Raw genomic sequence first — 23,810 nt, forward strand, 5'->3', positions numbered from 1 at the left:
TGATACAGAAAATTAGCCAATAAAACGATTTTGAAGAACAAACCCAAAGGTAGAAAAGGTTTATTACTTAAAAGGCATTTTAAACATTCCCTTTAAACTGGTAAACAAGTGAGTCAATTACATTCTCAGAAGGTAAATTAGCTTGGTCACCTCCACCTATTTACAGAGTTGTGGCTGTGCAGGCAGTTGAACCTCCACAGTCTTTGTGCTCAAACAAAAACATTTTCTTTTTTCTCCTACTATTCATAATCATTCCTCTTTATGACAAAAAAATACAACCATTGGAATGACTTCCAGAACTCTCTGATGCACAACAGTTCATCCATATTCTATTCATGCAGGAAATTCTGTTTTTTTTATCCCCAAAACTCACAAATGAGACATATCTCTAACATAGAACTACCTATGGATATGAATAATGCGTCATCAATAATCACGTTATACAAGAAGAGAATCAATAAATAATAAATAAAAGATGCACCAAGTCAAATAAAAGTCTTATCACCACTTTAGTATTTTGTGTATTTACAGTGCAGAGGACGGTGACTCTGACGTGAACAGCACAAGCCGAGGAAGTCGCTGTAAAAAACAAAAGAATTATATCTACGTACATGTTGTGTGTGAAGTGTCAGGTTTGAACAGCACTGTACTGAAGGCTTTCACATGGAGAAACACGTGGAACAGTCCCAGATAACACACATGACCGTTAGTGACTACCAAGATAGTAGAACATACTCTGACCTGAATGAACATGGAAAAACTTAACAAAAATCAGTTTTCTACTGTATTGAGTGTTTGATTATGTACAGGAGCTGTTCAAGGGGGTCTAAAACTGTTGAAACCCTGAAGCGTGAGTGCACTTCATGGTTCGTGCTAAAACATGCGGCAGCTGGATTACGGCAAGGGCCCTGAATACGGGGTAAATTGTGATAGTACGTTCCATTTACATCCAAAGTCACAAATGGGAGTAACGTCACCTCTGTGGACATGGACGCTAACATGTCTTGGGCTAGCCATTGTTAGCAACACCAGTCTTCAACAACACAGCACAGCAAAATGTCCATGGACTAAAGACGTGTGGCAGTCAATCATAGAATCCTACACAGAGGACTGCGAGGTTGCTAAAACTTTCCGAGTTGGAACCCGGAAATTCCGACTTCGGACTACAACTAGAACACACTCACAGTTCGGGTCCTTTGAAGTGTGCTTGTTCGCTAACACAATATGGCTGCCAGTGGGAAAGCGATGACAAGCCGTTTGAACATTCAATCGCTAGACAGGACATTAACTACCGATATCTGCGACTTCATTCTTACTAATCAATACTACAGTTACAGATACCCGTAAGTTCAGTTGTCAGGAGTAGGATTAAAACTACGGAACATCTCCAATTCCAGTCCAATTTTGACTCGTCACAATTCATGTTCGAGATAACTGTAATTATCCTCAATTTATCAATTTAAGATATCTACATTGTCCTTTTAAAAGATCTTAAATGAAGTTTAAGATGGTCAGAATGAAGTTGTAGCCATCTCGAAATTACAAAAAGTCAAAATGACATCACCGATATCAGTAAATGTAATTCCTGTCAGGCAAACTTGGCAATTAAATGTGATAATGGCTCGACATAGAACACAGGGGGAAAACAGATTTCAGGTACTTCAAAATAACCTCACCTAATATAGATTTTTTTAATATACTTTTCATCTTGTTGTTAGACAGCCTTTTTCACCTGGTTTACAGACATCATGCAGTCTGGAAACATCCAAGTACTTAGAGATAAACATTTTTAGCCCACAAGGAGGTGCTTTGTTTCGTAAATTTGTGTCACTGACGTAAATCTGAACAAATTAATTCAGAAAAAACACACTCGAACTAACAGATGAACACACACTTTAGTTTTCCGTGTCAGACGTCAATAAAACCACATGACGAAATTAGCTGCGCTGAATCACTTTAAGGGGTTGCCACAAAACTTGTGAAATAATTTGATCAGCTGTTCTTGGGGGTTTAAAATCTATTTACTGTACTTTTTATATAATTAATATCCATAACTATTGATAACTGATGATTCTGACTACAGCTATTAAAACACTCCTCAAATCCTGACACTGCATTTCTATAAAAAAAAAATCCATTTGAAAGTTTTATGTACAACGACTGTACCCCTGTTTGCTAATATGTGCTAAACCCCACACTGGGCTCAGTTTAATTCCAATATTAGGCCTGAAAACAATTCCACTTTTATGCAGAAAACTAATAATTTGGATAAAAGCATCTGCTAAATGCTTAAATGTTAAATGTACTAAATTAAACTATTTGTGTTCTAGTTTATCTGCTCTTCTGACAGTTACCTAAATATTTTTGGTTTGTGTGCAAATGTCATAATCTTTGTTATCGTTCTGACATTTTATGCACCCAACTACTTAATTAAAAGAGAAAATGATTACCAGATGAATCAATAAGAACAATTGTTATTGGTCGCAGCCTTAATTTGAAAAACAAACAAAAAAGCATTGAAGATACAACTCACTGCTCTAACATTTAAGGTTTGCACAGAACAAAAGATAACCAAATTGGAAAGTTATGCACACTCATGTTTATAGAGTCTAACAGACTGCACTTCAAATCAGTGCAAAACATTGAAATAATGGAGCACATACATGGACCAAGAACTGAAGATAATAAGAATCAACAACTTAAGAGTTTTCTCCACTAAAAATGCATCTAGTCCTGCTTAACACAGCTGTTTTCCATAATGTTAGACTCCTAATTAAATATTTTAACTCTCGTTACAAAATCTCATCTGTGGCAGCTTCAGTAGCCGAATGTCCAAACTGATTTTAAATAAACAATAAGCACAATCTTGTAAGGAAAATGAGGTAAAGCTGCGTTATATTACAAGGTGAGTTTCTACACAAGTGAACACGTGTATGATGATAAAAAAAAAGAACAATAAATAAAAGAGGACAGATTCAGTGTGGGGGTTCTCTCCTGGTTCTTCAGTCGACTTCTGCAGTGACAGTCTCTGCTCATCTGTTCTCTTGTGTTTCTGCAAAACAAGTCAGACAGTTAAAGCAAATTTAAAACTTTGGACTGGGACTCACGCAAATCTAAAGCTTGTGACATTCAAGTTTTATGTAATTCTTCTAGTAGAATGTCCGTGTTATTGTAAACAGATCTTCTCGCTGTATGTATCTGTTGGTCCCGCACGCGTCACATGTGAAAAATAGGCAACACGTCGAAACTAAGAAATAGAATTTTACACACCGTACGCATCATGAAATCATAAAATACAATGAATTCTAAAAAGTAATCAGAAACAATATACAAAACACTATGAAAGGCTATGATAATGTACCTGTGAGGGAGCCGCTGTGCTGCTGGAGTTGGCTGGTGAAGAAACGTTCCCGCTGGGAAACCTGCTCGTCCCACGCCTCCAGTATTCCCTGTCTGTCCCTGGCCTCCAGCGCCAGCGTGTCTGGGTGAGCGTCCTCAATGTGAGCCCTCACGCCCTCCAGGCTGTGAGAGTACTGCAGCTCCCCACACACCATGCACACCAGCAGCTGGTTGAGCGGGTCGTAGTCCATGAGGAAGCGGTTCCTCCACACGTCGTCGGAGACGGAGCCGTCATCGCCGTCGTTGTGCTCGTAGTCGGGGAACAGAATCTCCGACTCATCTGTGAAGGAAGAGCCCGTTTTATACTTTGTTAAGTGAATCATTCGTAAAAAGTGAAGTCACGGAGCATTACCTTCGATAGACGTGTAATTTGGGAATGGAAATGATCCCGTGTTCGCTGGAGAGCTGTGGAGGAAGGAGAACACTTAGATTCATCATTGTCCTTCATAAAGCTTGAAGCAGAGGAGTCGATCAATGCACATCACTCACCTCATTAGAGGTTCCGACTCAGAGGAGTTCACCCACTGACTGCAGTCCTACGGGGATCATTCACCAGAGAACATTTTACTCACATGTGTGTCCACATTATTATTAGAAATAATCTAATCTGATCTAATGACAGCTGAATTAAAAAAAAAAAAGCTGAATTACAACTATATTAGTAGCATCTTTTCATTACCTGGGACTTGTCATAATCTGGTTCACGGTTCACCATCACTTCCTAAAAAAAAAACAACACATTGAACTGACTTCAGCCACGAATGAAAAAGGCCCCCTAATAAAATATACACTTGCTCAAGGGTATATTGTCCTAAGAATATGTTTAGCTCACTGTTAGACAGCCTTATCTAACAGGAAACTGGAGTTTTTTTAATACTTCCTAACAGTTTTCTCTCCCACACCAAAGTCCATAGAAAGAAATATGCGTCTTAAGCTGGCAGGGACACGGTAGCTGCTCGTCTACTGCTGCCTTGTTTGGTTAGTTTGTGTCACTTGATTTCAGACAGCAAAGTCATTTTCGAACACATTTTAACGTGCTAATAAAGGAGGCAGTGATTCATGGGGGCTATTGTGTAAAAACAATATTCCTCTCTAAGGAATTTGGTGTACGGGAGAGCGCGGTTTATTAAGCGTAACAAACGTCAGTTTGCAGTCAAAAAAGGCTGTCAAATGACAAAATAACGTTAGCTTTAAGCAGGCATCGATTATATGAGCTCTTGTTCCCTCTGGCAGCTATATTTTACTGTGAGTATCTCACACAACCACATCATCCCTTTGAGGCTCATTTCTGTGTTGTGAAACACAACAGAACGACCAAAACTACATTCCCACGCGGGGATGAACTGTGTCATACTGTAATCTTCCAGTTTTCAGTGAGAATGTGACCTGTGAGGCGTTTTTAATCCACAGAACCAGTTTTGTTGTTTTCTTTTTAAATACCTCTGACACTAGCTCCTGTGACTGGATGATGGGCCTCCAGTTGTTGGCAGCTCTCCGTGGTGAGGCTCCCTTGACCTGAACGGCCTTCCGGGCTCTCTGCTCCTTCTTTTTGACCCTCCAGTACTCCCGCTTCCTCCTCAGAAAGTCCTCCTCAGGCTCCCCCGGGATGCGTTTTGGTGGAGCCATAGCGCTTACAGATGCCAGTGTACAGGGAGATTGTATCATACGTGAGGGGCTCGGAAGTTGAGGACAGGGGATTTTTAACGGACTGAGGGTGGGACCTTGAGGTTCAATGGGCTGCAGGTTGATGCTGGAGAGTGGGTTGTCTGGAGGCTTAAGAGTGGGGAGCGAGGGGGCCGTGTCTTCATCAGTGCTCGTAGACAACCACTCTTGAGAACATAACGAGGCTTGCTGCTTAGTTTCAGGAGCTCCCAAAGAGTCAGACATGATCTGCGAAGGACCAAAATCTTTGTTGTTCTGTTTACTTCTGAGTGAACAGGAAACACTAGTGAGTGGGTCAGGGGACTGACATGTTGTAGAGGTAGCGACCGGGACAGGAGCGACATGGGTATTTGCACCCAGAGAAGAAACGTGTTGAGCTCGTTTTGATGGAGGATTTAAACCTCTAACAGAGTTGCTGGTAAAAGCACCTGGAACCTGAAAGACAATAACAGAGCAGAGGTTACAGTCTGCAATATTTCTTGAAAAAATAAAACCATCTCAGTCAAATGTCCCTAATTTTTTAAGTTCTTGGCTCCTTTCAGACCTGGAACAAACGTCTATCTGCCCTGAGGGAACTGGTCCAATGTGCTTCTCGTTTTAGCTTCTCGTTGTGATTGGATCTCACTTTCCCCGTGCTCATTTTTGTTTTGCAAAATGATGTTTTTAACCAGACTGTACAGCGGTGTCTGTTGACAGCGTGTTTTCACGCATCCTCTAACCAAATCGACTCAATCAGCTCAAGTCCATCAAGTCCACACCAAAGTCCAGAGAGATAAGTCATTTTACACTACAGCAGACAGGAAGGCGCGTTTGACCCACTGCTGCCTCTATCACTAAGTTCAAATGCATTTTTTATGACTTCAGTTTTCAAAAAACTTAGTTTGGATTTTGGACTTTTCAAATGAAGCAGCAAAAAAACAAAAAAACAGCAGCTCCCATGTCCCATGAGGTTAAAAATGCAAATTTCTCTCTGTGCACATTGGTGTAGGAGAGTGAGTAGTTTACTAACAACACAGACTTCTCCCTCCTGTCAGGAAAATGCTGTCCAACAGAAAAACAGGTCTGTATGATCTGTTTTTCCTGGTGGTCATGTTTGCACACATACAGGTTTCTAAGCCAGTGGTTCTCAAACCTTTTATACTACCTGAGAAAATATTGAGCTCTTGAAGTAACACTATTATCGCCAACATTAAAATAGGGTGGTGTAAATAGACTTTTCACAGGAGGCAGATTTATTCCCAATAAGATAATGTGCTGTACACACTCGGGTCAACATTCCTCAGCTTCACTCCAATCACATACCCTGGCATAAACAGTAGAACAGTATTTCTGATTTAGTACCACCAGAGGATTCTCATACCACAGTTTGAAAAACTTGATCAAACTGTTTTTAGAATCAAACAGAAATAATAAAGGGATCTTAACTGTGCCTCACACTTTATCAAACCCCTAACAAAACACGTCCCTATACCTGGATGTCTGTGTGGAAGGTCCGTCTGCTGAATTCTCCATGCCCATGCCTGTCCTTCTGCCGGGCCTTTGACCGCGCCCTCTGCTGCCGCTTCATCAGCTTCCAGTACTCCCTCTTCCTCTGTAGGCTGGTCAAGCCGGTCAAACCGCCGTGCTCCGCCCCGAGACTGCTACACTTTTGTGCTGACGACCTGTTGCTCTTTTGACACCGCTCTTTAGCGTGCCGTTCGACGTGTTGCGCCTGCGGGTGTAGCTGAGACGCGGCTATGTGGTGTAGCTTTGGCGGTTCTGGCGAGCAGCTCACCTTTTTGGAGCAAATCCTCTGGGTTCTGCGTAGTGGAGCTGGAACACCAGATGCTTCCATGGAGGGGGTTACTATGAAGTTTGAAGGGGTCTGGGAGGAGTGTTCACAGGTGGGAGGCAGGATTTCCTCACTGGAGGCAGGAATAGGTGATGGTGTCTCACTAAATGGTGGCGACTCTTTGAAATGAGGACTTGGTGAATCTGCCTGTACCAAGGCGTCATTGTCTGGCTGCCAGCTTTTTATCTGCAATGTCAGGTCAGCAGCCAGAGGAGCCACTTCATCCTTTTCAAAAAACAGCTGAGGTAAAATTGGCTTCATCTCTTGCTCTGAAGGCTCTTCCTCCGTCTCGGTTTTTATATCCGTCGGCTCACATTCACTTTCCCTCACCGTGCTGAGCGATTCTTCCAGGAGTTTCTTCATGGAGGCCACAGCTAGCAGAGTGGTAGCCTGGCTTTCTGCACTCAAAGCTGGGTCAGAGTCTGGCTGGAGTGGTGGAGGTGGAGGTGGGGGTGGGGAGGTCGGGCACTTGATGTCTGCACAGATGGTTTGTTCTGGTTGAGAATGTAGGTGAACTTCTGGTACAGTCTCTTGTTTAATCTCATTTGCATTTGGTGTAACAGGCACGCTGCTGACGGACAGAGGTCGTGCACTTCCTGGTGGGTTCGTAAGACGTCTGTTCAGATGCACAGTTGATGCTGCGAACTGCTTCTGCGCCCTCCTCCTCTGTAAGGCCGCGTTGACCCTCGCCTGTAAGACTCCCTGCTTCAGCCGCACCGCGCGTGCCGCTCGCTGCTCGCGCTTCTTTATCCTCCAGTACTCCCTCTTCTTTGCCATCCTCTCCTCCTCGGTTAGACTTGGATCCAGAGAGAGCGCCGACGGTGACACCGCCGTGCCACTGGAAATGGCCATTTTCATGACACAGCCATCGAGGTTGGACCCTGCAGCTAATCCTCCAGAAATTGCATTTTGAGAGGTTGTGGGACGAGTGAGTGTGAGCTGACCTACAGCTTGGTTTGGTAATGCTTGTGAATTAGGAGGCGTTGTGCTTCTGAGTGAAGTCCTTGGTCTGACTGACAATAATTTTGGAGGCTTATTGATCGACTGTCCAGGAAGAGAGACTTTCACCTGAGGGGGCTGCTTAGTTCTGATGGGAACAATACCCCTTCTTTTAGTATTAGGGTGATATTGACGTTGTGCAAATGGACTATTATTGGAACTCACATGAAGTTCTTTATTACTTGTATGTGCTGCTGTGTTGTGGTCCATCGGAGACTGGGGAATTTTAATGGTCACTGTCCCGTCCTCTTCGATGAACCCTCCGATGGTCTCAGAGGCATCTGTGAGTGTGCTTCCTGCCGACTGTGCCAGCGCCCTGGCCCTCCTCATCTCCTCCAGAATACTCTGGTAGCGTTTCACTCTTCGCATCAGAGAGTCCTTCTCCTTCAAGCGAGATTTCATCTCCATCGACAGCTTAGCTCGCTGCTCTCGTTTTTTAATCCGCCAGTACTCGCGCCGCTTGGCTATTATCTGCTCAGGTGTGTCATTGGGGTCAATCCTGGGAATATTTCGTGACGCAAAAACCGAGGTAAAGAATGGCGATTTACATCTCATGTTTCTTAGATTAAAGAAATTACGCTGGGCATCAATGAACCTCTGTCTAGGTGTTTTACATCGCACCATCCCTCGGCTGATATTAGACAGATGAGTGTAACTTGGATACTTTCTCAGCAATTCCCCTGGCTTTTTCACAGAAGTACCATCAGATGTAATTGTCCTGTTCTCATTTGGATTCTGGACATTAACCTGCAAATTTACAGTCGCTAACCTCCCTGCCCCTGTTTGCAGTTTATAATTTTCTCTTTTTCCAGGCGTAAATGTAGCTTTGCCTCGAGTGGGACACTGTCTCTGACCTGCCGCTTTCAAAAACGACTGAGATGAAAGATTTCGAAGTGGCACAGCACCTGGGAGTCCTGTCTTTTGTGCCGTTTGTCTTAGCATCTCTGCTCCCAGCATCCTCTCTCTGGCTTTACCGAGCTGCGCTGCCAGCTTTGCTCTCTGTTCTCGCTTTTTGATCCGCCACTGCTCTCTGCGCTTGGCTGCCTTCTCCTCCTCAGTCTCTTTGGAGTTGCAAACGCCTTCTGCTCTCTGTGAGGTGACCAAGGCACTCTGTGTTCCACTTTGAGGTGTTGCGTTTGCGTCTTCCGCTTTAACAAAGATGGGCTGGGTGTGTAGTGCATCTTCTTTTTTATGTTGCATGTTGGGAACTGATGTGCCCTGCATAGACACAAGTGGCTGAGGTGTTGTTTGGGCACAGCTACCATTGGTAATTCGGGTCGTTCTGACTGGAGGCACTGAAGAGTTTGTGTTCAGCTGGGTTTTAGTGGGAGTGGGTGAGGTAATGGCTTTGTTCACAGCCCGTCGCGTTGCTCTGCATTTCGCTGTGGCTGTGGCTGTGTCAGAACATGATGCTGGCATCTGAGTCAAGACTGTGTTGAGTGTCACTGGGTGCTGGATCCACTTTTTCTTTTGGATTTCAGCGGAATCACAGAGATTCTGAGATGCAGGAGTAGCACTGGCTGACGTATATAACTCTGCATTATTCCACACAGGAGGAGAGGGAGCAGCGAAGGATCCAGATAAACTGGAATTCACCACTGCAGGAGTATTTAGATGTCGCCGCTGTTCCCCTCGACTGCTTTGCGTTGACCTCCCTCTCCGGTCGGAGCGTCGAGCCCTCTGCTCTCGCTTCTTGGTTCTCCAGTATTCTCTCTTTTGGGCAAGTGTGGCGTCATCATATCGTGAGGCAGGCCGGTAGTGGTGGGGCGCTGCACCACCTTTGTCTTTTGCAGTTGGCATGCTATGGCCAGCTTGGTCTGCTCCTCAGTTATTATCCAACAGCAATCAGTTCATCCCTTTAGTCCAGTCTCCTTTGCTGCCATTGATAAATCACATGGTGTCCTCTTTTTATGATGTCGCTCGGGGTGTTTCCGCGTTGCTGAGCAGCTGCCAAGTCTGTCATACATCACATCGGTGAGCAGGTGTCCTGTGGAACAGAATAGAACAATGGTAAGCAGAAGGTTTGGTATTTCATCAGCTGACCACTGACCACTCCACTCAAGAGGTAACTACTGGGTGGTGGAGGCCAGGAAGTCAACAAACAATAATTTGACATCAAAGGTTATAAAGTGCAGTTTTGTCGAGCCGGAAAGGATTTAATTCAACTATATATTGATTGTTGCGTGAGCGTAAACAATGTGATTTTCTCCCCTGCCTCAATAAAGCCTTATTCACACAGAAATTAGCAGGTATAACCAGGAGTTTGGAACACAGGTAAACCAGCTAATATGAACCAAGGGCTAGTGGTTGTTTGGTTCCGTTTCATGTGGGGTCCATAACAACACACTTGGTTAAATTCACACCACAAAGAAACCAACTACTGATATTTCACCTTCACCATGAAAACACCTCATGTCAATAACATTTCATGTTTGATTACTTGCTGTCTTCACTACTTTCACTATGATCACATTTAACAAACATCGTAGTCAAAACAGCAGTGTCCCGAGTCCCACTGTCTGTGTAAGATACGCCAGATGCAGACGAGGACAATGGACAAACACTGAAACGCCCTGTGCTCGACCACAACACTTGCAAACAGCGTTTTACCTCCACGTGAGGCAGACCACACTTTAAACGTGTAAATGCAGCGTCCATTTGTAGGAATGTGAGATATTTTTATGTCCACAGCATCTGCGGTGACACAGACACGTCGCGCGTGCAGAATAGGAGGAACAGGAAGCAGGAAGGAAGCGGAGTGGCACTGTCCCTTTAAATATGTCCCTTTTCTGTCTGTCGAGAGCCATTTTTCATCTTTTATTCAGGCTCCATTTCGTCGCAAACGCCGCAAATCGACTCGATAATACCGCATTTATGATTCGGCGCAGGAAAAAAGGTCACATGTAAGCGCAAGTGGCGCATTCAGCGATGTCTCTGTTAGCTGCACAATGGACATATACCTTCCCACTGTTGTCCACACGGACTGTACCGCTGCCGCCTGTCGAAAAAGACGCGACAAAACCCGCGCTTTACTGCCGCAAAGCAGGACGCCCGGTGACGCGTAGATGAAAAACATGCATTTATTTTTACCTTTTAGTTAGCATTAAGTTCCCGGGACAGTTTAGTGAGCAGCTGTGGACAGAAATGTTGGTGCCAGGACACTGCAGCTACTTTCCTCCTGTCTGCCGTGCTGAGGCTGACAAGGCTCACAAAGTACCAGGATGTGGGACCTGGATGCTCTGTGTGTGTGCGTGCGCGTGCGTGCGCGTGCGTGTGTGTTTGTTCCTGTATGTGTATGTTTGTGAGGACCAAAAAAAAAACGTATAAACCATAGGGAGTGAGGACATTTTGGAGAAAGTGAGGACATTTTGTCTCGTCCTTACATCTATAGTGGGCTTTTTGGGGGGTTTAAACCTGGTTTTAGGGATAGGGTTAGGCATTTAGTTGTGATGAATGTGTAAGGGACTAGAGCAGTGGTCTCAAACATGTGGCCAGAGGCCCCCCAATCGATTTAATACGGCCCACCACCAGTTTATAGACTAACTTTGATAAATATATTTTTTATATCTTTCCATACCAAAACAAACACTTTTATTTTGAAATTTGTAATATCGTAATTTCGATAAGATGCAATATTGTAGTATTATTATTTATCACTTGACCCACCCCCTACTGACCAGACTAGACTTAGTGGCTCCCAGGTCATTTGAGTTTGAGACCCCTGGGCTAGGGAATGCAGTCCAATGTGGTAAAATGTCTGGACCAGTAGTCCTCATGGACCATGGACCAAAACCTGGTCCTACTGAGTATAGGTTGGGGGAAAATCAAAACAGTAAAATATCGCGATATCTTGTGTGGCAATATTATAGCACTGTTTTATCAAACATTTTTAGCATTTAACAGTTTCAGTCCACTACATGGCGCCAAGTGCACATTCTCACTAGAATTGTTGTGTGAGTTTATCACAATATATGATTTCACTAATACTAATATCATGATGATATCATACCGTGACTTAAATATTGCGACTTAGATATTGTGATAATATTGCATTGTGACTTAAATATCGTGATATTATCATATCGTGACTTAAAAAGTGACTTAAATATTGTGATACTATAGTATTGTGACTTTAATAGCATGACTTAAATATTGTGATAATATCGTATTGTGACTTAAATATCATGATAATATCGTATTGTGACTTAAATATTGTATAGTGACTTAAATATAGTGATAGTATCATATCGTGGTTTAAATATTGTGATAATATCATATATTGTGACTTAAATATCGTGATAGTATCATATTGTGACTATAATGTTGTGACTTAAATATCGTGATAGTATCATATTGTGACTTAAATATTGTGATAATATCATATTATGACTTAAATATCGTGATAATATCGTATTGTGACTTAAATATCGGGATAATATTGTATTGTGGTGTCTCTGGTGATTCTCACCCCCTAGTAATGAGACAGAACCTAAATTCTGAGGATCTGGTAAAGATGAGATATGGGTTAGGATTAGGTAAGGGTTTTGCATTAACTGGTTATGGTTAAGGTTAGGGAAAAGACAGCCCTAATGAATGAAAATCAATATAGGGGAGTCCTTAAAACTCCCTCATTATCCTCTGTTTAAAGCCACAGAAATATTAATATGATCTCACCACATCCACAATAATGAGCTGATAAGTCATGATTCTGACTAATGGTGCTGCTGTTTTGTCCTCTCTGCTTTGACGGAGCCTGATTGTGGGAGAATAAATTTCAAACGCACAGAGATCACATGAAGCTTTCGGACTTACGTCTCCAGCTTGGAACATTTGGACAAAGGTCCATTGATTTATTGGCTTTTTCTACAAATGACCTCCATTGATGTGGATTTTTTTTCCTCTACTGTGTGCAGAAGTGTCTTAGTGTGAGAGATATTCCAGTTAATTTATGGTCTAAATAACATGGTCCTCTTTGTCCTTGGAGGGACACGTAAGGCCTTGACAGTGTCCCTCCACCTTTAAAGCACCACAGTCACAATTCATTTCCATGTTGATTTGGACTGTCCTTGTTTTTTGTCTTTGATATTTGGTTCTCAACCTTTCTAAGGACATGCCCAAGCTATTTTTTATTTGCATTTGAACTTTAGCTTTATACAGTGAACTACTAGTACTACTAATGTGTGATCAACTATAAAATTACATGAAATAAACAATTCTCTGTATGGTATATAAAAAATATGATCTAAAAAACACACACACATACATGAGTGTTTCCAATATATCTACATAAATCATCATTATAATGATATTCATGTAAAAGTGTTTGTTTTTATGATGAAATTTCATAATAACATATGGACAACTGTAATAAAAAAACATATACATATACATATATAACTTTTACATTGAAAACATTTAAAAGTGTGATTTATATGCTAATCATATTTAGTATATTATATTCTGTCTATAATCTAGCTACAAGTGGAGGTGGTTATTATGTGTATAGTATATGATTTATATATCTTCATTTAAATGACATGTAAGGCAATATCACCATTGCAGATCCAGAATATTGCTATACCAACTTGTGGACATTTAATCAGATTAAGCAGATCTCTCTTCTATATTTATATACCTTTCAGACACTGTTTTAATCTGCACATATATATATATGTGCTTTTTGGATTCTTTTCGGTTTTCTGTTTAGTCATTTGTGTGATGTTACTTGTTATTTATATACATTAGACTCCATGTGGGAGTCTGAGCTCGTGGGGCCCTGATTTGCCGAAGCCCCGCCCAGCGTGTTTTAACCGATGCAGGGCCGTAACAAACCGCTTGTTATCGCATGATTTTGCGAGAACAACAGTATTAGTATTAACAGCTTATCTGTGTTAGTGCCTGCCCCCCACCCACCACACACACACACACACACACATAGAGACAGACAGGGTGGGTGTGTATAGTCGAAACCGCTGCTACTGTCTCTTTAAATTTACCCAGGAGCCCCTTAAGGAGCCCCAGGGGCCCCTAGTCCGGCTCCCCACCCTGAAGACAAGCAGGAGCCTTAAAATCCACGAGAGTCGGCCTTCCTAGCTGAGCAGCACCGAGTGTCCACGGGCGGATATACTGTACACGCGTGCGTGATTGTATTAAAAAGTTAACTTGGCGGCTCCCGTGCGGGGCGCGTGCGGGGGGGGAGAAGGCAGGCAGAGCCCGGCTCCTCTCCTCCTCTCCTCGGCCATGAGCACCGGCCAAATGCGTGTGTCGAGCGGCCGCCGAGCGAACACGTTAGTGGCGTTAACATGTTGTTGAGGTGGTGCTTGTGTGCGTGACTAGACCCGCTTCGGCGCTACGGTAACCGAGACGGAAGGAGGAGGAGGAGGACGAGGAGGCGGTGTGTGAGGAGTAGCCGGGGCCGGTGATGGAAGAGCCAGAGCCCGGGGAGCTCCGGAGCTCCGAGCAGCCGGAGCTGCTCTCATTAATAATAAGCGGCGGAGAAGAAGAGGAAGCGACGCCGGAGCGGAGTGACTGTAGAGGTAAAGGTATGGAGAGAAAACTGGCGAAACAAGTGTTGTTGTTGTGCGTGTTCACGCCGCGTGGCTGTCACAGTCACGGCCATTGTCACGGCAGACAGTGGGTCCGTGGATTCAGGGACAATGATAGAGCAGCATGGCCCCTCTGTCTCTGTGGCTCCTATAAACAAAGGCTCAACAGTACACAGGCAGGCGGACCCGCGCACACTGCTGCCCCCTAGTGGCCGCTCCGAAACCTAATCATTATAATCAACATTGTAAATACTATGGCCTGAAGGATGGAAATGACCTGCAAATGATTATTAACAATATTATAAATGTTTATTTTTTTTAAACAGGATCAGAAGACAAATTTAAACATGTAGGCTACATTAAATTAAAATATGTTATTGATGGGTATTTCATCATTATTGACTGATTAATATTGAATTCATTGTTGATAATAGGTCATTTATATAGCACATGTAGACCAAATATTTGGTCAATAAGTGCCATTTTTCAGGCTGTTGTTACAGGACATTACATTATTACATTATTGTTACATTATTATTATTATTATTATTATTATAACTGGATTTCTAAAAATCAGCATCAGCATTGGTTATAGGAAAAATCTGTATCGGTCGACCGATAGTTTGTTCATATTCAATACATATTTACATGTGTCTGTAAAGCTTTAGGTGATTTTTGTCGTTGTTGATGTTATTCTTCTACCTGTGTTTTGGTCACTGTGAACAGTAATTGTGTTGTTTTGCTGCATCCTTCATCTGAAAATTAGAAAAGCTATTAGACCTGACTGAGGGAGGCTTTGTGTGTATACAGCAGCAGTGCATGGACGGGTGCATGCTTATTTTTACTTTTATTCTATTGATTTTTTATTGAATTCCTCAAACAAAGCAAATACAAAAAAGAAAAGCAGAGTAATATTGTTTTGTTTGCCCCTATTAAGCAGGACGTTAAACAAAACAATCAAGTTAATTTAAGATAAGAGACGCATATTATTCCACACAATAATACAACAAAATCATCATATTTTCTCAACATTTTGGCTTTAATTATCTTTTTGAATACAATATTTGATTTAGATTCTTTGGCTTCTCTGTCAGGATTCTTATTTGTGCTATGTTGTGCTTTCAGTCAAACTGCCTTGATGGAAAACAAATCACTTCCTGTGTGAAGTGCAGAAATGTTGCCAGGCAACACAGGCTCTAAACGCTGCCATAACAAGAAACATTATATTTAGAAGTCGGATACTTTACAGGATTTTATGAGATACAACTTCTCTTTTCTTTTCTGTCTTTTTCCTGTCAGAAGAGGAGGCTCTTGCTAACGGCCATGTTGTGGAGGAATCAGGTGCTAACCCCGCGCTCACACCGGTCAAATCTCCAGGAACCAGCTACTGGAGCATCACCGAGGGCCCCGACCACCCGCTCCTCCTCTCCCCGGCCCCGGGGCCCTCTGCACAGAAGCCCAAAGTCCAGAAGGCGTCGCGTCCCGGCCTCAGCCGCATCCCAGGTCGCGACCACCGCCGCTACTACCACGAGTACTGGCGCAGCGAGTACCTGATGGACTTTGACCCCCAGAGGCACGGCATGATATGCATGGTGTGCGGCAGCTCGCTGGCCACGCTGAAGCTCAGCACCATCAAGAGGCACATCAAGCAGAAGCATCCGGACTCGCTGCTGTGGAGCGCCGCCGACAAGGAGGTGATCCGCTCGGGCTGGGAGAGTCACCTGAACCTGGCGGGGAGTCAGATGTCGTACAGCTCTGATGCTGCTGGACCTCCAGCTCAGGAAGACGAGGAGGAGGAGGAGCAGCTGGACTCAGGCGGCCACACTGCTGGTGAGTACGACTCTTGCTCTGCTCTGCTCTGACTGAAAGTGGAAGTGTTGAGGAGCTCACACTTGGTGGCAGTGTGAGCTCAGGGTTTCGTGTGTGTGTGTGTGTGTGTGTGTGAGGAGGAAAGAGAGAGAGTGATGTAATGTTTGACTGAGGCAGAGAAGCAGGTAGAAGCTCACTTATAACTAGGGCTGAACAATTTTGAATTAATGTCTTTATTGCGAAATTGCGATTGCGCTGTGATTTGCGGTATCACAGGGAATGGTCATTTTTGCATCATTAATTATCATTTTATATAAGTGATTTTTAAGCTCCTTAAATGTGAATATTGTCTGGTTTCTCTGCTCCACGTAACAAAGAAACCATTAAAAATGTTCCATTTTGGTTTTTGGACCAAACCCGCCTGTTGAGAATGTCATTATTTGGAGGTTTGGGAAACACCAATCAACATTTTATGGACCAAAAAACTCATTTCGCTAGTCCACAAGATTAGGGGAGGGGCTGCACTTTTCCTGGACTAATAACCTGTGTGAAATGGATGATTAATCAATTATTTTATTCAATAAAATTTTTCTGCTTCTTAAATGTGAACATTTACTGGTTTCTTTGCTCCTAATAACAAAGAAATCATTTAAACGGAATATTTCGAGAACAACACTTTACAGGCCAAACAACCAATCATGTGACTGTGTGTTAAACCACGGGATGAGGAGGAGCAGCTACACTTTTCCAAAACATAGCAATAAATGTGTGTTGTTGAATTTTTCACAGCTACCTGTTTACCTTTGCCTGCAGCGTGTCTCTGCCGCCCTCTTCACCTCTGTGTTTTGCATATTCTCGGTGGATATACATGTGTTTCCTTTGGGCCCTTTTTTTTACCGTCTACCACACACACACACACATACATCCTGCTCTCGTAAACACCTTTGATCTTTTTTAATTCAAATGATCTCAAAACGTAACAGACACCTGAGATGTGACTTGGTAGATCTATGAAAAGTGTTTGACTACAAACATCATTAGGCGTGTCACAGCAGAGTAAATCTAATGCCATTGTTCTTGTATTAAATAATGCCAAAAAGCCTGAAGGTGCCTCTTCTAATGAAAAACATGACTTTTTTTTTAAAGTGAAACCATGGCTACAAGAATGGTTTAAGCCTAAGACTAACCCAATAAAATGAATGTCAGCTCAAGTCAGCAGAGTTTTTCTCCCTGAAAATACAAGTTTGAGTTAAACTCACTCCCCCACACCAAACTCCATAGAGAAAATCAGGGTTTTTAGCTTGTGGGGACACTGGAGTTTCCGGTCTACTGCTGCCTCGTTTGATAAGTGTGTGTCACTTAAGTTAATCCGATTGAAGGACTATAATTGCCCTAGTCACAAAACGAACGCATTTAAACACACGGATGGAGGCAACAGTGGATCATCAACTGCTGTGAGCCGTGGTGTAAAATTGTTGATTTTCTCAATGGACTTTGGTGCAGGAAATTGAAGGCTGTTTAACAGTGAGATAAAGTTTTTGTTTTCAGATGGATTATGTGTCAGAACCTCATACGAAAACCCCTGAATTATCCCTTTATGGTGGTAATCTCTGTATGTTTTTCCCTTCTTTTTTTGGACTCTCAGCAGAACCTCAGGACCTTGTGGCTCCACAGGAGCAGCCACAACAAACCCTCAGTCTGTCTCCAAAGTCTGAGGAGGTTGAGGTCCCGCAGCCACAGGATGAGCAGCAGGATGAGGAGCAGGATGAGGAGCAGGAGCCGCAGGATGAGGAGCAGGAGCAGGAGCAGGAGCAGGACCTTGCTGGACCATCAGCTCAGACTCTGGAGCGCTACCTGAACGACTCGCTGCACGCCTGGTTCCGCCAGGAGTTCCTGATGGAGTACGAGTCGGACGCCAACCGGCTGCTGTGCATGGTGTGTGGAGGAGAGCTGCCCTCGCTGCACCTCAACCACATCAAGAGCCACGTGTTGGACACCCACCCAAACTCCCTGGTGTACAGCGCCGAGGAGAAGCACTGCATCCTGCAGGCGTGGGCTCAGGCTCATGGTGAGAACAGATGTTTTACTTAGTTAGGAAGTCGTTTTCCACCTCAGCCCTGGTTGCGTTCGTATCGCATCAAACATGCATTATCTTAAAAATGGTGGGCGGAGCCATCTGTCTCATCTGGTTGGTGTAAAAGAAAAAAAAAATTGAAATATGATGACTCAACAAAACGTAGAGTGCGTGAAAGGTGTGATGGAGGAAAGTAATAGTCTTTTCCTCAGACAATTTAAACAAGTCCGTGGAGTAAATCGACTAAAATAACAATCATTTCACTTACAAATCAATACAAAATTAACTTTTCCACCAATTCTTTGGACACGAGACCATGACGTTGGTCGCCTGTCTTTGAATCGCCGTAACGACAGGGTACAACAAGTAGGTGACTGAGAGGACTTATCATTTACCGTTATCTGTCTGACCTTTGAAATGTATTGCATGAGTGTACTCGTCCCAACACCCACTGACACCACTTATCTGGAACAGTGTTACCATGGTAACACGTTAAGATGAGGACCCTGGACTCAGCACTGTCACCCTCTTGTGTCCTACAACCTCTGAGCAGCAGCAGCAGCTCTGCGTTCTTTGACACACACGCGGCCCCAAAAGCACATGGGAACTGAGTTACATGCGGCCCCAAAGGCTCATGGGAACTGTAGTTGTTGACGTTTTCAGTCACATACATGATGCATGTTTTCTTGTTGCTTTACAGAAGAGTCCGAAAACTCAATCAAATCAGAGCCCAGCACCAAAGACGGCGGCGTGGATCTATTAGCTCAGGACGCGGAGGACGCTCAAATGGACATGGACTCGTACCCGCAAAGCGACGGCGCCTCAACTCAGGACACGTGTCTCATCGGCGAGGACGGCGGCGTCGGAGCGCCGCTCCGCCAGAGCAGGAGGAAGCGGCTGCGCGGCGGCGACCCGTGGCAGCTCCGCCTCGACTACATGGTGGCCTACGGGCCGCAGGGCCAGGACACGTACTGCATGGTGTGCTCTCAGGTCCTGCACGAGACCAAGGTCAGCAGCTTCCGACGCCACATCCAGGAGAGTCACCCCGAGACACTCGCGCTGAGTCAGCAGGACAGAGAAGCCATGGCTGCTGCCTGGACCAAAGATTACTCCAGTGAAGGCGTGCAGAGCCAAGATGGTGAGACTCTCCCATTTCTTCATCTGATCCCGTTTCGTCATTAATAGTACTTCCTCTACAGATGTTTCAAATTAAAGCGCCAGGATTCTTCGACCTGGTTTCCTATGTTTATAGATGTGGGTGTGTCCGTGAATAGTACTTTTTCCATTATTGATCGAGTTGATTGACAGGCAGCAGTCTGAGTTATATCCATAAAAAAGTACTCATATTTGCCAATAAAGGAGTCTTTACGTCTTTACTTTTTTTTTACACGTCAAAGAAAAAAAACAGACGGTTTCCGTGTGGGCGTGGCCTCACACTCTTCTCGTTCTCAGCAGAAATCAACTCTGCGGCCGCAGGCGAGACGAACGACGACTCCTGTTCCGACGTCACAACGCCCACTAAGACGGTAAAGAGGGAGAGGGGTCGAGGGGGGACGCCGTCGCGCCACAGCCATTACCCCGGCAAAGACCAGCGGAGGAACTACCAGGTCCGCTGGAGGATGGAGTACCTGATGGACTACGACTCGGGCAGACACGGGCTGATCTGCATCGTGTGCGGCGCCACCCTGGCCACGCTGAAGGTCAGCACCATCAAGCGGCACATCCAGCAGGTCCACCCGTACTCGCTGCAGTTCAGCCCCGAGAAGAAGCAGCAGGCCCTGCTCAGCTACAACCAGAGCGGCGTGCACGTCCTCCACTTTGACGACTGCTTCTCCTCGCAGGACTTCGGACACACCGAGCTGGCCCCGAGTCCGACGCAAGTCGACGCGTAAAACAAAAGAACGAAAAAAAGTTGTCCGTCGCTCTTCGCGAGGCCCGCGCTCAGAAACAGCCCCTGCGTTTTCTTCTGTCAAAGGGAAATTCAGGTCAAATATGGTCCGACTCTCCCGTCCCTCTGTGACTTAGATCCCAAAACATCCACGCAATCACGTGCTGAAGAAATATCACCAAATTCAGACAAAAATGGTTTGTTTTTTTGGGTAAAACTACTTTGCGGTGGTCGCCAAATACTTACTGACCTACGAAACAGGAAGACGTAACATTTTTGGTCTGCGGAGACCACCGTAGTTTTATGAAACGCTTTGGGAAAGGGAGTGGTTAAAGGAGGAGGAGTCTGTGCCATCTGCTGCCTCACCACTAGGTGTCACTAATTCTTACATACTGAAAGCTTTAAAACTCCGGTTCTATATATTTTTTTGTAATATTATGATAATACCGTCATATTTATACAAGTATTGTATATCACACCGATGCTGGCCTCATTACCTGCATCTTACTCAGTAAATAACAGGGTATTATTGTGATTTCATCTCCTTTAAGCCATTGTTATTACAAAGATGGGAACTTAATTAAGAATTAGATGGTACTGGACACAAAGTTTGAGTGTTTGTGTAGCGTACAAAACGATGTCGCCCAACCAAACTGATACCAAACAGAGTCGAGCTTAATCGTGGAAAGGCTCCATAAGTGCACTGTAACGTAAAAGTGTCACCTCTTGTTCCTTCAGCACCTGATCCTGACAAATTCGCAGTTTGTCGCCGTTTGTCGGGGATTCAGGGATGGTCATGACCTTCACACGTACACGGGGCTTGTTTCTGGTGTCGGGCCTCAGTGTCTCACGCTCTCAGGAACTTCATAAGCGAGTGTTTTTTTTTTGTTTGTTTTTTTCTCCCGCCCCCTGCCCCGATTCAGCGAGGGGCACGAGCTGAACTAAATGTATGATATGAAGACAACGTAGCACTTTGCCCTGAAAATGTACTAAAAAAAAAACAAAAAACAGAACACAACACTCCCGGCGTTTGCTCGTGTGCAGCGAACACAACGAGACTGTGTGATGTTATTGCTGAAGACAATGAACGGCAGCGTGCAGTCAGTCAGCGGCGTATTTAACTCTTTGTTTACAGCGGAGGAGAAGGACGTCCTCCTCTTCCTCAGCCATTCTACTGAGATACGTTATCTCTGACCCCAGCTGCGTCCTCTCCATCGTCCACACCCACGTTAGCCAAAAACTGCACAAAACAAAACAAAAAAACAACAACCTGAAAGAATATGTAAATACCTATATGACAAATAATTATTTTTCCTTTATACAAGCACTTTTATGCTCCCTGGTTTCTACAGAACATGTTTGTAATTATGTCCACTTTTTCTACTTCACTTCACTCATTCATTCACTGCTTTTCCCTCACTTTTCCGTTCACTGTACAGAAAACAAACGAAACAAAACGTCAGAGCGAGTGAAAGAAAAGTAAAAAAAAACTAAACTGTTTCGTCTCCACCTGGAAAAAGTAACTCAGGGATTCTGTCGTCATGGAGAAAAAAAAACAACAACAAACATTTCATCGGCAATATTTCAGGAAAAACGTCGGCTTCGGTCCGTGTGTCCATGTGAACGTGACGCGGCAAGTATTAGGGCCAAAAGTCTGAATGTGTACGAGTCAGTGTTACGGAGAGAATAATAATATATATGTTTGGTGATTTAAAACAACAAAAGAATTAGTCATTTGGAGGAAAAACCTTGATTTTTGTGTCGAAAGTTAACGATTGTGGTGATTATTTCCATCATATTCGTATGTATCTTGTTTTTTTTAGTTAGTTAAGTTATTTTGTCATTTCTGACTCTAAAATTCCAAATAATCCCAAATAATTTTTTTTGTCAGATTATGACTTCATGTTCATATTGCAATACCTAATCTTTTTCAAAAACATAACTTAAAATTATTATTTTGAAGAAATGTTTTTTTTACATTCAAATAAGGAAAACTAAATATGGAATTTAACCCAAAATAGTCTCCTTATATATTTTGAATTCATTTAAAGCTTAATTAACTTATTCTGCCTCGCGTGACGCTTAAATTCAGAACAAACTTTTTTTTTTTATTAAATTATCAATTTACACGACCTAGTTCTTTGAAATGGTTTAAAATATGCTCACAAAATCACACTCTCAGTCAATTATTTCAGAGAAAAGTTTAATTTTCTTCATTTTTTTAATGTCATTATTTATTATTTCCACAAAATGAATTGGACTGTGAGGAAAACTCAAACGTGGTTGAGCTTTAATTTAAGAAATATTGTTTTTTTATTGCGAAACAAAAGTTTTTTTTTAAGACATTTCTGCCATTTTCATAATAATACAAACTTTTTCCCCCTCAAAATATGAATTGGTTCATTTAAAAACACATATTTCTCCCGTGAACCTTTAAATTTATTCATAGTATGTGTTGTTTTCCCCCCTCAGCAATGGCCCTGTTACATTTATGGACGACACACGTTTGAAATTTGAAATGTCGGACACTTCACTGACCCTCACGTCTGTCCGGGAGAAACTCTGACGTAGCACTTAAATAATTAAGTCAAGAAAATGAAGTCAAATTGAAATGAAGCGTCGAACATTTGATCATGTGACACGCTTACTTTGCTTGTGTGTGTGTGTGTGTGTGTGTGCGCGTGTTGATACTGTGAATGATCAGCTTCTCGTTTTTTTCCCCTCACTCTCTCACTCTCTCTCTCCATCCTGTGACTTCCTTCCATTTTCCTCCTGCTTTGATCTTTGAATAAAAGACTCAACACTGTGACGCTCTGTCTGCTTCTTTATTTACACTTTACATATAATGATGTTTTTCAGCGTGGAATTTGATGGACGGGAACTGATGGGATTATTTTAAAGCAGCAGTACGCGGGATCCGTTGGAAGAAAAACCCAACAGTAATGGTAACTTAAAAGAATGATAGAATTAATCATAACATCAAAGATCATGAAAGACAACACGTTAAACTAGGACATGAAAGGGCCCTTACGTCCCCCATTCAAGTCGGGGAGTGTTCTGTGGCTAAATTCAAAATGGCCGACTTCTTGTTTGTGTCCATAGCCGTGTTCGCGGTCCATATCTTGTGTCGTGTACGAAGTTTCGTAGCGATCGGTCAATGCATGGCGAAGGTATAGGGCACTTCCTGTTTCGCAGCAAATTGCGTAATTTCGCCAAACATCCGATGGCCGCCGTGGCCACACCCCTTTTTAAATCTGTGAAACCTATCGATAATGTTTTGCTTTTGGTGTGATTATGACAAACTAAGTTTATTTATGTTGGTACAATAAACACACTCAGAGGAGTTTGTCTATTTACGAAGCGCGCAAATCGTCAAAATGGACGCCAACATTTAAAATGGCCGACTTCCTGTTGAGTTGAGGCCATGGTTCGGATTGACTTTTTTGTTCCTCTTGGGCTATAATGTGTTCCCACCAAGTTTTGTGTAATTCGGTGCAACTTAATTTTGGCTTGTTTTTCACCATAAGAGGGCGCTGTAGAGCCCTCAATAATCATAATAAGATTTGGGTGCCTCAGCTTTGCTTTTAATCTTTACGTACTAAA

The 23,810-nt window shown here is 43.3% G+C and overlaps 2 protein-coding genes across 9 annotated transcripts; one reads left to right on the forward strand and one right to left on the reverse strand.

The window, feature by feature from the left end:
- Nucleotides 1-43: 43 nt before the first annotated feature.
- si:dkey-28a3.2 lies at nt 44-11,114 on the reverse strand. Of its 3 annotated transcripts, none has more exons than XM_044021262.1 (8): nt 10,982-11,114; nt 6,533-9,878; nt 4,840-5,496; nt 4,079-4,120; nt 3,889-3,935; nt 3,752-3,804; nt 3,362-3,679; nt 44-3,052 (listed from the first exon to the last, which is right to left on the reverse strand). In XM_044021262.1, the coding sequence occupies exons 2-8, from the start codon at nt 9,689-9,691 to the stop codon at nt 3,033-3,035; spliced, it is 4,296 nt and encodes a 1,431-aa protein (XP_043877197.1). In that variant the 5' UTR covers nt 9,692-9,878; nt 10,982-11,114; the 3' UTR covers nt 44-3,032. The 3 variants fall into 3 exon arrangements, with proteins under 3 accessions (XP_043877197.1, XP_043877199.1, XP_043877198.1); XM_044021264.1 differs by lacking the exon at nt 10,982-11,114 and adding an exon at nt 10,852-10,917; XM_044021263.1 differs by lacking the exon at nt 10,982-11,114 and adding an exon at nt 10,502-10,588.
- A 2,735-nt stretch (nt 11,115-13,849) lies between these two features.
- On the forward strand, nt 13,850-20,213 carry zfta (zinc finger translocation associated). 6 transcript variants are annotated; one of them, XM_044022794.1, is made up of 5 exons: nt 13,850-14,433; nt 15,736-16,266; nt 17,894-18,313; nt 19,020-19,457; nt 19,775-20,213. In XM_044022794.1, exons 1-5 carry the CDS (start codon nt 14,313-14,315, stop codon nt 20,209-20,211), a joined length of 1,947 nt encoding a protein of 648 aa, XP_043878729.1. In that variant the 5' UTR covers nt 13,850-14,312; the 3' UTR covers nt 20,212-20,213. The 6 variants fall into 6 exon arrangements, with proteins under 6 accessions (XP_043878729.1, XP_043878724.1, XP_043878725.1 ...); XM_044022789.1 differs by having other exon boundaries at nt 13,851-14,433; nt 17,891-18,313; nt 19,772-20,213; XM_044022790.1 differs by having other exon boundaries at nt 13,851-14,433; nt 17,891-18,313.
- The last annotated feature ends 3,597 nt before the right edge of the window (nt 20,214-23,810 follow it).

This window comes from Solea senegalensis, linkage group LG3 (genome assembly GCF_019176455.1).
Source record: "Solea senegalensis isolate Sse05_10M linkage group LG3, IFAPA_SoseM_1, whole genome shotgun sequence".
Classification (NCBI taxonomy): domain Eukaryota; kingdom Metazoa; phylum Chordata; class Actinopteri; order Pleuronectiformes; family Soleidae; genus Solea; species Solea senegalensis.